We start from the raw sequence: 14,471 nt of genomic DNA on the forward strand, positions 1-14,471 counted from the left end.
CCACTGCCTACTTACGCACATCACTATATTACAAATATTATTTGATCCCAACTCTATACTTCATGGACTAGGCAGTTCTTGACACTCAGTTATCTTTTATTGTGTTATCTAACAAAATCTAAGATTATTATAAACAAATAAGTCGCGAAACCGGAAGTTGAACGCTTCTCGTATGAAAGATTTTGTGTTTTCTTATGTAAGTGTCTGCCTTTACAGAGCGAGTTGAGCATTATTTACCATGTATATATGTAGTATTGGAGGTTGAACATAGGACTGAGGGTTAAGAAGGCCTGTATAGGCTTCTATACCTGCAAGAGAACCTTTGCAAAGAAATGAGGTCTCCGACCGAGGATGGTTCTCTGGATGTACACCGATGTAGTGCGTCCGATCCTTACGTACGGCTCTATTGTATGGTGGCAGGCTTTGAAGAAAAAATACAATAGAACGAAGCTTAATAGGATTCAAAGAACCGCGTGTACAGGTGCGACTGCAGTACTGCCCGGCAGATGCTCCCCCTAGACCTACACATTAAATATGTTGCAGCGTGCAGTGCCGTCAGACTACGTGAGTCCAGATGAAATACCTCGAGAAATCTGGGCATCCCCCACGGACTGTGTCACACGCAAGCTGAACTTCACGAGAAACTTTGCTGTGGACCTTCCAACCAGGGCAAAGTGGAAGACCGGCGGCGTGCTGCAAGACTATGACGCAGTATTCTTTACGGACGGATCAAAGATGGCCTATGGAGTCGGCATGGGGGTTTTCTCGAATACACACGGTATATCCAAGTCGTATGGTCTCCCAGGTTTCACCAGTGTATTCCATGCGGAAGTACTGGCGATATTGGAAGTCTATCGATGGTTGGAGTGTGATTCGAGCCCCAAGCGTAACATAGCCATTCTGACCGACAGCCAAGCGGCCATCAAAGCCTTGTACTCAACGATGACATCTTCGCGACTGGTGGGGCAGTGCAGAGACGCACTCAACCGTCTGGGCGGCACGCTCAAGGTCACTCTTCTCTGGGTTCCCGGGCATAGGAACATAAAGGGGAATGAGCGCGCTGACGGATTGGCCAGGCAAGGCTCTGCTTTTGGCAGTCCCTCGGCGAATACAGTCGGTGTTCCGCTGGCGGCTGTCGAGGGCGTAGTCTACTCGCACTACCTAGCAGCCGCGGGCATGAAATGGTGCAGGCTTACAAGCTGTGCCAAGTCAAGGAGAATTTGGCTCGCTTATAACATAGCCCGATCACGAGAGCTCATTGTGCCAGACGCGTGCAAATGCACTCAATATTACGGAGGTTTGTACGGGGCACTGGCCCAGAGGGGATCATGCCGCTAGCCTCGGCATACCCTACAACTCGCATTGCCGAAGCTGCGGGGAGGGAAGGGAACCCCTCAGGCACTTTCTCTGCGATTGCCCAGCTCTAGCTAGAGTCAGGCTACGGACACGGGGTAAACCATTCTTTGGGGACCTCAGAGAGATTTCTAGCTTCAAGGTCGGAGAGCTGCTTTCCTTCGTGAATGCTACGGGCTGGCTCTGAAGATCCGAGCCGGCTGGACTCTGCCTCCCTGCTCTCATAACAACAGTCAGGTCTTAGGAGTTGGTGGCATCAAAATGGCGCACCAAAGCCCTAATTGGGTTCCTCGGAGCGGCCACTGATACCTACCTACCTACCATATATGTAGTATACAGAAGATCGCCTAAAACAGATACAAAATGTACCAAGGTATAAAAGTAGCTACCACATATATAAGGGTTTATATTACATTGCAACTATTCCCTTATTTATAACGTTAACATCCCATTTTATAGCTTAAGCCCGCCATCCACGTACAATTCGGCCTGTCAGTTACGCCTCAAGAGTCCGCAGCTGACCGGCGGCGTAAAGTGGATGGGATGCAGTTGGTTGGCAAATGATTCGGCCAACCGGCCAGACATGTTTATTTAGGCTGTGAGCGCAAATTTTATGGTCATCTTCATCGTTTGATGTTTTGTAATAAATGCTCGCACACAAAAAATTGTCAAATTGTCTTTAGGCCTTCCACGTCCATGTTGAACTAAAGATGTTGCAGCTTGCAGGTAGTGGATGATACTTTCAGTTCAACTGGCTCTGTATACATTGCGGACTCTTAGGCTGTAACGAATAGGCCGAACTGAACGTGAATTGCGGGCTTTAGGCTAAGTTAACACTATAATGCCCGTGGCTTTGCGGCATGTACAACATTTCGTTCGGTTTGTCCGGTGACAAGCGGACGAAAGAATACATTTGCTAATATGCAGGATTTCCATTCTTTTCACAGTTTAGCACCCCTTAGCTTCTCCAATATACCCCTCCCAAAAACAAGGACTAACGGTTTCATTCAGGGCAGAGACAACTCATCAGACGCTGCCTCACCTCTGCCCTAGGAGCAGCGTGACCGAAAGTGGCAACAGGTGGAAAACGCTCTTTTATATAATCGCAAAGACGGGACAAGGGTGTGAATTATATCCAAGTTAAACCGCCAATAGTTTGAGACTAAGCTAGGCTAAAGCTAGATTATTGTTTGGGACATGAGGGATCCTAAGTCCACATCCGCATAGCATTGGACCGGACCAAATGAAAAGCGATTTACTTCCAGGTTTTTTGGTCTACGGACCCCTTTTTTGGGGCATAGGAACATAGTGGTCCAACTTCATCTGGATGTCGACTTAGAATCCCTCATATATTAAACACGCAGTTTTTGGGGAAAAAAACATATTACACTATTACCGTAATTATTGAAACCGGAACTCTGTTTGGTTTATCCACAATCAAACTAACATCCCGTTTGAATTTAGAGTTAATCTTAAATTTTCTGTTTCTCATTTCGTACCTTTCCGATGGCTACTTTATACTCCATTTTAAGGGTTCTCTATAAAACTAAGCATTATTAAAGTGATGGGACGGCGTTACAATTTAAAAACAAGTCGGGAAACCGGAAGTTGGGCGCTTCAGGTATGAAAGGTTTTGTTTGCTTCTTGTGTGAGTACATTTGGGTGTAGCACTCTCCGATTTGTACGTAGCCCGTTGAGAATATCCATTTAGCATGTCAGATTTAGTACTTCGGGTTGTAAGTTTACACGGTAAAGACAAGTGGAGAGTATTTTGAGGCCTGGGCACCATATAGAGGCAGCTTCATGATTTTTTCAGATTTTTCGGTTGGGCAGTTTCTGAGAATGGGTCCGTTAAAGAAATCATCACTTTCCACCCCTCCCACTCCCCGCCTTTTTAACAAATCTCAAAACTAAGACCGTCTTCGAAAGTACTAATTAAGGCCTTTCATTTGACACCCCACATGACTATATTTGGTGAAAAAAAAATTTTACACCCCCTTTTACATGTATGGGGACTTCCTCTAAATCTCAACGTAGGAGGATATCACTGCATGTCCGGGGATCCACAGGTCCCACCTTCTCACCAAATTTCTTGTCAATTGGTATAGCCGTTTCTGAGAAAAATACCTGTGACAGACAGACAGACGGACAGAGAGACAGACATTGAACCGATTTTAATAAGGTTTTGTTTTGCAAACAAAACCTTAAAAAGTACAACACATTGAACATCTACAGTCAAAATCTCAGATAGAAATTGTAAATATTTCTAAAGTTATAGCTCAAACAATGGAGCGCACCGGTTAGGTATAACAAGTCGGAATACGGGAGGCTGGTGCTTCGGGTAGAAAAGTTTTGTATTCTGTTTATGTGAGAAACTCTCTACGCACATTTTCTTATTCCTATATGGCTGAAAACTTCTTATACAGAGGTAGATATTATGCTAACCGTAAACTAACAAACATTGCCTATTATAAAATATTATACTTAGACATGCACGTATATAACTTGATTGTACACATATTTCCGATTACGTACTGTATGTATATTGAATACCACTGGTCTAACGAACAAATATATTTGCCTGAATTAGGCACTACCCCAAAGCTTCATTCATATACATACATATATATGTCTGCCTCGAGTAATTGATATTGATATACAAATGATTAAAAACTAAAACGTCGAATTGATACGTTATGATGACATTATACACATTTTAAAATACACGAAATTCACATAAAATCGAGGACTATCATCCTCTATGACTTTGTTAATAATAGTAGGATTTCCTTAAAACGAAAGTTATGCCTTGAGGGGGTCATCCCGTGTGAAGGCCGTTTTTTTTTGACTTTTTTTAGAAATTTGTTGTGAAGAACTGGATAAAGATACAAATACAAATTTTCCACCATAGACTATATCTTGAGCATGCATAGTAATCTTTCCAGCCCGATCGTATAATTCGTTATTGAAATACAGAGCAATTTATATACCCATCTCTAAAAAAAGGTGTTTTTCTGCTGCCACGCTAGAGGCTGCTGCGATCATCTTAAAGAAAAAAAGTAAATGGCATTTTAACGTACAGACTTAACTACTAGGATTATTAAAAAATATTAAAAACTAAATTTTTGGTGCTGTGTTAAACTTTTTTTTATGAATTTTGACGTTTTTTCACGGCTTCTTCAATGAATAGAAAAAACTACTAGTTTGCGGACCGTAGAAATATGTTCTAAATAAGTCCTAAAAATTTCAAAGAATTTGGTTGGATAGATTTTGGGCTATAGTGGCAGCCGATTTTGAACATGCAGTTTCCTGAAAAACGCATTTAAAAAGTAGAATGCGATTTTTAGCCATAAAACCTTAACTGGCCATTAATCTGCTATATCTAATCCATAAACCTTAGGTTTCTTGAAGAAACACATGTACATCATTCCAACATCATTCAGACCAATAAATACAAGCTTTATTACGGGGTCGACGTAAATCTGGCGTGTGACTGACCACGTGTTTAACACTATAATTTCCGAACGACTCCGAATATCAAAAAATCACTTTGCCTATATATTCTACACTATATCTAGATACAACGTGAATCCGACACACGGGATGAGCCCTTATACTGCTAATAAATTTTGTATTTCTAGCAAGGGGCAATTTCGGCAAAATTTCTAAAATACGCTTATATACTATTATTAACTTTATTTGTGCAGACATCGGAACGGGATGTATTTTGAGGCCTAGATTTCGTTCAAATACGCCACTGTGATTTTTTCCAGATTTTACGCTTGGATAGGTTCTGAGAACGAAACTTGTTACACTTTTTGAGGGTCATATTTTCTGCCCTCCCTCTCCTACGTTTCATACCAAATCAAACATGCGATCAGTTTCGAAAAGTACTAATTGGATCCTTTCATTTGATACTCTATATGGTCATATTCTATGAAAAAAAATTGGACTCCCTTTTCGCATGTATGGAGAGCCCCCTCATCTTATACTCAACACAAAATAGCTCCACTTGTCATATATAAAGGGATTCAAAGACCACACGTTTCCACCAAATTATGTGACAATCGGTTCAGCCGTTTCTGAATAAATCGGGTGTAACGGATAGACAGACAGACATCGACTGGACTCTAATAAGGTTTTCTTTCATACACAGCTCCTTTGCTGAGCATAATTCGGATAAATGTAAAAGAATTGAGCCCAAATTTTTACATTTATTTATTATTTTATAATTTTAACATAAAAATGATAGCGCGTAACTAAATGAAAAAAATCACCACTTTCGCGGCCGATAATAACTCGTTATCAATGCTCATTTCGAATGTGATTGACGGGTGCTACGCCACTAGTTCAAGGCAACATCTTCGTCTCTATTACCGCAATACGCCGTTCATTGTTTTTTATAATCGGTCAACACTCACTTAAAAATTCGACCGTGCTCAGATCAGCCCACCTATTACGTTTTTTAATACGTACCACACATACTTGTCGTAAGGGCTAATTTAGCATAATTTTTGTTATTCGCACAAAAAAAATTAAATCATAAACTCCTTAGGTTGGGGTAATTATATCAACTTAATACCAAGCAAGTCGAAGATCATAAACTCGATGCTAATAAGTGCATTTAACGATCTTTATGCCTGCCTTCGTACCATATCTATTTTAATGTGTTGATACCAACAATGTAGCTGCAGAAGTCTCGAGATTGCTTGATACTCTAAGTGTTACTTAGCGTTCTTTAACATAAAAAGAATAATAAGAGTTAACTTAAAATTTAAATTTTGCTTTCTTTCAGTGAAAATCTACTTGTCTCCAGTTGAAACTCATTGCTCGAACATAGATTACTTCCCGGATACACCTGAAGATAAATCGATGCCTCCGAACGATGACTCTATTTCGAGATTACATTTAGCCAGGTCCTGCATTGCGCTCTTTATTTTAAGGTAATTTTCGATACTTTCTTCATAATTAAAGTTGGAATACCTAAATCAAGTAATTAACAACAATTTCTTTTAGTTTTGTAGCTGTATTCTGTGCTTTCTGGACAGGATTGTCGGGTTGTTGGAAACGATCTTCCGGTGCTATTACAGCTACTGCAATTCTTATGTTAGCTGCCTGCTTACTGGCAGCTGGAGCAATGGGCCTGTGGCATACTGTTGAGTTCTTTGAAAAAGAAAAGGTTGTCGGCGAAGAGTTTTATCAACAATGGAACACTGTAAGTTTCAAATCTCTCCTTTTATACAGTACAATTAAATGACGTAATTTTCGAATAAATATTAGTCGGGGAAAGATATACAACAAGAGTTTTAGTGGTGCTCCTGCATTGAGAAGTAGACTCGCTGAATAAATTATTAGTAACAGGAACACACCAAAATTAGGTCATGGGAGTCCATCAGTCATATCAGTAAATATGAATGCAAACTAAAAGCTGAACACTTTACTTGACAAGATCTTAAATATGCTATTCACATTAATCAGCACCCTTGGAACTTTCGAATTTGCATTTTTTGGTTCATCACTAGTACACCTAGTTTATTATTATTCGCCGTATGTCGCTTATCTTTAAAATCTTCAGAGTGAAATTATGCGGTGTTTCCAACGATTAATTAATTGAAATAATAAAAACTTGTTGTTTGGGCAAACTTGTTTGCACTGATGAAGGGAACAAGTGGTTCCCGAAATATCGGTATTTGCAAGAATAAATACCCACACCAACGAAAAAGAAACAACAAGTTTTTATTATTTCAATTTAAAATCTTTCCTTCCAAAAATTGTTTTGAGAATTTCGTAGTTCCAAAGTTTCAATTACCAACTCTATAGCCCGGTTTGCCATCTATGTATGTCTTAAAGCCGCAACAAAGGATCGGACAATCAGAGTTTTATATCCGAGTTATCACAATCTAGGAAAGCCATGCGGGATTTAGGTGCAACACACGTAGTTTGATATTACTTGTCGTTTATATTGGTAAGCCATGCAGGTTTCCCTAATTAGGCCAAGCTCGCTATGCATTTTGCTTAAGGATTAAAGGAGTAGTTTTATGCAAGTTTCTGTGTATTAATCGACAATATCATAGTGTAGCCAGAGACGAAATGACCCCCTCCTTGTATAATCAGCTTTATATATATTATATATATTTATATGTATAAGCACGGGGTAAACGCGTCTCCCGGGTGAAATTCATTCGTTTGGAAACTGAAAACCGACGAATGGTTACCAATGAAAATTCACATATTTACAGTTGTCCTCAGTCATCGTTCTATTCATGGTCCGACTTTACCTGGCTTAGAGGACTGAATGACCGATGTTTCAAGTTAAGAGAAGCCGGGTAGCCAGTAGATTTTGCAGTTATGTTGTGCTGCAACGTCAACTTAGTCCCTCCCCTCAATATGCCGAGGCAGGTTCATTTGCTTCATGGCGGAATTCAGGCCATGCATTCGTCCGGATAGCTCAGTGACTAGAGCAGTAGGCTGTGGTACGGCGGCGGGATTTGATGTCGGATACCAGTCGACTCAGCTGTAAATGAGTAGCTGAGCAAAATCAGAGTAATAATCTCGAGCGAGCGCAATGCTGAGTACATTGCCTCCTATAGTGTACTGTAGTGTACCGTTAGGGTCTTGAATGAACCCAGTAACACGCTACAAGGGCCTGATCCAACTGGATTGTTGCGCCAACCATTATTATTATTATTAACTTGGATCTCCAAAGCTATGTCCAGGATGCAACTCGTAATGACCCTTTGCGGTTGGCTTCGATTTGACACTTGTCTTATTCCATCTGAATATCACAGCTGAATATATCACTTATATGCAAGAGACTTCCAATATAGTCATAAATACCAACATACGACTTGATATTATTTAGGTACATTAAGTATGCTCGTACTTAGCACGTAGGCCATATTTAATTACCCTCTAGTATCATTCAGCAGCCAAGAAAAGGGACATAACATCAATGAATCGATGGAGAATGGAGAATGTTGCCACCAAAATTAACTTTCCGAATTCAAATTCAATTATTCACATTAAATTTAATCATAAGCTGATATCAAATTTATTATGAAGGTTTTATCATACATTACATTCCTTTAGAATTCACTTACATTGTCACAAACAGATAATGATGTGCTCGAAATATTGTCGGCATCTATCCAATGTGGCTCGTCGATCCGTAAGCAAAGTGCCGTTCTTGTCATTAATGCAACAAAAGTGCTGGATAACCCGTGAGTGTTGGAGTTGATAAGTCGATACAAATCTTTCTCACCGTCCCGAGTGTCAAATTTATCATAAGGATCTTTTTAATTGCAACTTTCCGGTGCTACTGTTCCTCCCAATATCTTCTCTAGAACCTTCTATACTTCTGCATCTAGCACAATGGAAAAACCATGCTCCGGGTCCTCCGAAATATCGTCGCAGTTGGGACAGCTAGTTGAGCTGTTTAAGCCTATAGAAGTATTTACAGTGTCCCCCTGTTTCGTGAGAAACTGCGTGAAATCATACTTTATCTCACAGCTCTCTGCGTCCAAAGCTTGTTGCTGGGAATTAATCTGTGGATCGAGCCGTCCGTCCCCACCATTATTGCCACCTGCTTAACGATCCAGTGGAAGAATTGAGTTCATCATTAATGCACAACATCTCGTCGACCACAATGTTAATCAGCATCATTTCGACCATCGCGGAAATCTCCCCATTACAATCCTGTAAGGTCTACATCTGTCTCTATGCAGTGTTATTTAAAGCTGTTCCTCATGATCCGCTGCATAGGTCTGTCTGTCCTTTTTTCACAATATATAGTCGAATGAAAGGTCTCGATTAGTACTTCTCGAAGCCAGTCTTAGTTTTGCCATTTGTTGGAAAGACGGGGAGCGCAGGGGATTCGAAGTGATCATTTCTTTCGCGGATCCATTTTCAAGAGCTACCGAAAAGCCAACAGAAAAATCTGAAAAAAATCATAACGCTGCCTATGTTTGTTGTCCAGGCCTTAAAGTACTCTCCATACCAGTATCTACTCAAATCAAGTTAGTAACAGTATATTACTATGTTTTTGGGGAAATTGGCTAACCCTGCCCTGCTGCAATGGAACTTTTATTGACAAAGATACAATAGCTCAAAGCTGTTTCTTCCCTGTAAATTTACGGCTACCGAAAACACTAAATATAAGTATCACATTAAAGTGAGTAGTCTGACATGGTAAATGCATATACAATACGGGCTACGTACAAATGAAATAGTTCTGCACTCAAATATACTTATATAAGAAATACCCATGATTGATTATGATGAGGCAATAATTCACCTACAATAACTACATGGGATCTTCACCTTAAAATAGTGTCAACATTCCTGCAGGCGGGATTTTATTTTGGAGAAAAAAGTTAGAAACATGTGATAATAGTAATGCATTGCTCGATGCATTAAAAAGCTTTGTAGGGCATTCGCTCCTGTCAAATTTTACATAATATTGAAAGTGGATGATGAGCTGATTTAAGTGAATGCGGAATCCACAGATATGCAAATAACTTTTTCGGAAATCATCACTATTATTACAACTTTTTGTTTCAAAAAAAGAGCTGAGAGACGAGAAACCGACTTCCTTGATGAAAAAAATGAAATTAAGCCACTCCAGTCCTTTTCAAACGTTAACTTGTACATCCTATCAATACTACATGTGCCATTCCCCATTCGCAATAAAAAACGAAACCTAGAGCCTGAACAGGCTTAATATTTTTAGTTAATTGCTTATAAGATCTGTTGCTCTGTAGGTCCTCCAGATTCCATAACTACCACTAATTTAATGTTTCTCTCTAGGTCCTTCGCGATAATACCCGGACAACATACGATTGGTCTTACTACATTGCATGGTCCGGAGTTGGTGCAAGTTTAATTGCAGCCATTCTACTGTCGGGAGCAGCGATTTGCTTACGGACTGAACGGGAGAAGGAAGAACAACTCAATTTGCAGTATTTGATGCCAGGTAAATTTGAATTTAATCAATCAAAATGACAGCGACTCAAATCAATCATTTTTCCTTTCCAGTGTACTCGCAAAAGCAACCACCGTACCCACCATACGCAGGCTACCCACAACCCCAGGTGTACCCCGGTCCATATTATCATGGATCTCAATATGGCCCGTACAACTACTAGGCACAATAGGTCAACGTAGGCAAATAAATCAAAAACATTCAAACATAGTTATATCCAAATTAGCAACAGAGAACTCTTTACCAGATAGTCTTCCATTTATAAAGAAATTTCATAACGAATTGTTCATTTAGGGAGAGCCATGCTTATAATGCAAAATTTTTGTTGCTAGCTCTGAGGTATTTTCAAGGGACTCCTCCCTTCCAAATATAAAATTCTACTGACTGATGGGCAATCCTGAAAATTTACACGAGCAATACTCCCTGTTGTTATCGAGTCATATCCTTGTTCGAACCACAGTGCACTGTTATCTCTACAACTCTCGTCTTAGTTCTCGATAAGTTTTGTTTTGTTTGCAGAAAAGCTGTTGAATAAAGGTAGAACTGAATATCCAAACACCACACAAACAACGAATCTCACGTTTACCTTTCTTTTTCTGTTGTGTATTTATGTGCTAAAAATATAGGAATAATTAGGTTTAGTGGAACTAGAGAACGTGGCCAATCATCACACGCATATTATTCACTTATGGTAGCATATCGTGTTACTCGATTATTATTAAGACTTCCAGGATATTCTAAGGTATTTAAGAGAAGGAACACACGCTTGTTGTATAGATTGTCCTTGTTTTAATCTATTCGTACGAGTACTCGTTATTCCGTTCGAGTTTAAGATATAAACTTGTTGAAGAGATATTTGTGTCGTTCTTTTCAATGAAATTCTATTATTATTAAATTAGTTATAGAGCTAAGGAAAGACTAGAATATTATGTAAATATTTTTACATTTCAAAGTGGACACATATATTTAGAATAAATATTTTTCTTTTAATGAGGCTTTTTCCAATCGTGCCTTAGCTTTGAAAGCATTAACCCAAAAGTAGAGAATGAATACTTCAGGTAAGGAAGACTTTTCGTGATATTCAATATTTATTTAATGGATACTTTGCTATTTTGATAATCATGAGCTAGTTTTATTTATAAATACAACTAACCCTTTAGACATTAAATGTATTTTCACCATCAGCTTAAAGCTCTCTCCCTCAGATATCACCTTGCGGTAGTGTTCAAGGATGTTAAAAAACATGAATATGGAAGAAGTCACAGATTTCAAATCCACCCGCGATCGTGAGCAATCAAGCCGCTGCCGAGGTGCGGATTTTGGAGGTTTCACCATGTTAATGTTCCCTTACGGAAAAATCTGTCTGCTTTTCAACTTAATGGAAAGCTTGCACTTTGTGCCAGTTTGTGTGATTAATTCTACGCAAACCACTGGAAAATAGATGAATGCTCTATGTGATGAGTACTGCTGCTCTTTCAAGTGTGATAATTCTCAAAGAAATCAAACATGACGGGATTGACTCTTTGAAGGTATGGTATGAGGGAGACGCGATTACACCCCGATCAGGACATACGCTTCTAACTATTTTTGGACATTAGACTAAACTTATGCGGAAAGATGTAAAGGTTGGTCAAATTAACCTGAAGCATGCTAAAGCCTTCACCTATTTGCTGACAATGAGGCTGACGAAGTTGCAGGACTGCCCTAATATTTTTCTGGAGCAGAAGCCATGGGTTCGGTTTTAAAATTTTAAAATTGGATCAGTTAAGGGGTCTGGTATCTTTTGCGATGAAAAGATTGTGTACTAATACCAAGACAGTTATGGAAAACTATACTGGGAGAGTTCTGCTCCCAAGACCTAGTTGCAGTTATCTTACAATGCTATATTAATGGCAAGAGAAAAACATCATAATTGGCTTTTGTTTACTAACTCTATGATAACTGTGTCCTTTGACACAAGAACTAAGGAATGTGGTAGTGTATGCAGAATCAAATATTCCCAAACTTTTAATAAGTTGAGCTGCGAACGCTCAACATATTTGTTGCAACCAAAGCTATTTGACTTCATCACTTCAACTGGTCTCAGGACTGCAAACGTAAGTTACACGCTTACGTTCCTGGGACTAAGAAGAAGTGAAGCAACAACAATCCAACAAAGGGATTAGAGTTGGTTACACACTGGCAGGTGTTAGAAGAAGTCTTACTGTCAGACGCAGGTGAATAGTCTTTAATACAAAGATGGAAATCTAGGAAAACGGATTGGACAAAATTCTTCTTGGCTATAAAATGCAGCTCCCTGGGCGATTGGAAACTCTGAGTCGCAGACTCTTAGAGTGTTATGAATAAGTTTGTCCTACTTCCAGAGGCAAAAGCTTAAAACGAGAACTGAAAAAACTCAGCAAATAAACCAGACGACTTCTGAAATGTAAAAACAGCAAAAATGAAGACCAGTTAAACTTTCGGAACTAACGGTGTGAATATATGAGGCTGGTTAGGTGTTTGAAACAAGACTTCTTTAGAGCGTACTATGAACAAATGGAAGGCGAAGGAGAGACTTCCGGGCTGCCGGCCAAGTAGGACTCTCTCAGAAAATCAAATGGTACTTTCTCCAGATCGGAATCAGTATAGACCCTATTCGAAGTACACCATCCGGGAGAGCTGGTGACAGGAGTGGGAAGGGGAGAGTTGGCAGTTCCTATAAACCCTTCCTGACGTAAATGCTACAAGGAGAATTAGAACACTGCCAGAGCGGTTAATACCAATGAAAAAATTAGAGCTGCATACTGCTCTTTGAACAGTTTAAAGCTCCTAGCATGGAGAATATAGAACACTTAGAGCGACTGCTAAGAAACGTTTTTCTAGCATCTTGCTTTCAACTACGCGCCTACCTCTCGCCGGAAGATTAAGGTAGTCTTCATACCAAAGCCAAGGCCCTCAAAATGTGCTACCGCACTTCTATGGAGTATGTTGATTGATTTACTACTATGCTAACTACAAAATTTGCCACTACACGTCCAAGCCTATGCTATGACATGGCTCTGCTAGCTGTTGATCGGAATTTCGGAAGGTACGCAATGATATTATTTACAAAAAGGAGGAAACTGAATTGTGAATTTGCTCTGACATGGGAACTTAGGTCTCAGGTAGTAATGTGGATATATGTTGCTATCATTACGCTGATGTTTGTTTATGCATCGGTAGTGTGGTGGGTTAAATTGAGACAAAAAAGTTTTCACCGTAAACTAACCGTACTGCAAAGAACTGTTTATGTGGGTATTACCGGCTCGATGAGCACAACATCCGACGCAGCTCTAGATGCATTCCTCTATTTGCAGTCCGTAGATATATTTATTCAAAGCATTGCAATGAGAGCAGCTCATAGACTAATTCGCTTATATCTATGGGGAAACAACGGATGTGAGGCCACAGAGCAACGCATTTCGATCCCCTCCCATACATCTGTTTGGTAGAGTATATGAAGTTTTCCTAAAACGTAGACAAAACTGGTAAGTCTCAGAGGGGTGCATCACGGGATATACCTCATACACCAACCGAAGTCTACTTCCGGAGTAAAAATGAGAAGTGGGCTTTTCCTTTAGGACAATATGCAACGGTTTTTCGGGCTGAAGCGTATGCAATCCTAAGGACAGGAACCTTGGTGACTGAACCTTGGTGATTGAAGAGCAGGGGCATTGTAATCTGCAGTGATAGAAAGTTGATCATATTGAAAAGCAGGAAGACTCGTAGAAGTGTTATGGGCATTCTGACTGGCCATAATTCACCAGCTGGACATATGTTTAGAATTGTGCAAGATGATACATCTTCTTCCTGTCATGAATTCCCTGCCAATGGATGCATCAGACATCAGACTTTTGGTGCTAATGAGTTCCAGTTGCAGTCGGTGACATCACATCCACTAACGAAAATCCAGCGATTCATAAACGTATCTGGGCTATTTCGTTAAAAGGAGGGGGGATCGCTTACAATAAGCCACAACGGTTTGAGCACTTAGAGAGTATGCTTCTCCCCTATCTGCAACATACACACAGCTTAAAGCTCCATCAATTGAGCGCATGTTGTAGCGTACGTGGAACCTTGATACTCCTTTTTAACTTCGTATGTACCTTTAGGCGTTACC

General features: G+C 39.9%; 1 protein-coding gene across 1 annotated transcript in view; it reads left to right on the forward strand.

Annotated features, from left to right (window-relative positions):
• The window catches only part of LOC119649324, a 75,972-nt gene extending 64,649 nt beyond the window's left edge, over positions 1-11,323 (forward strand). Inside the window, exons 3-6 of the mRNA XM_038051429.1 lie at positions 6,149-6,296; positions 6,370-6,568; positions 10,159-10,324; positions 10,387-11,323. Of these exons, the coding sequence (XP_037907357.1) occupies positions 6,149-6,296; positions 6,370-6,568; positions 10,159-10,324; positions 10,387-10,496 (623 nt within the window). The 3' untranslated portion in view covers positions 10,497-11,323. The remainder of the gene's footprint in view (positions 1-6,148; positions 6,297-6,369; positions 6,569-10,158; positions 10,325-10,386) is intronic.
• The last annotated feature ends 3,148 nt before the right edge of the window (positions 11,324-14,471 follow it).

The sequence above is a fragment of the Hermetia illucens genome, chromosome 1 (genome assembly GCF_905115235.1).
Source record: "Hermetia illucens chromosome 1, iHerIll2.2.curated.20191125, whole genome shotgun sequence".
Taxonomy (NCBI): Eukaryota; Metazoa; Arthropoda; class Insecta; order Diptera; family Stratiomyidae; genus Hermetia; species Hermetia illucens.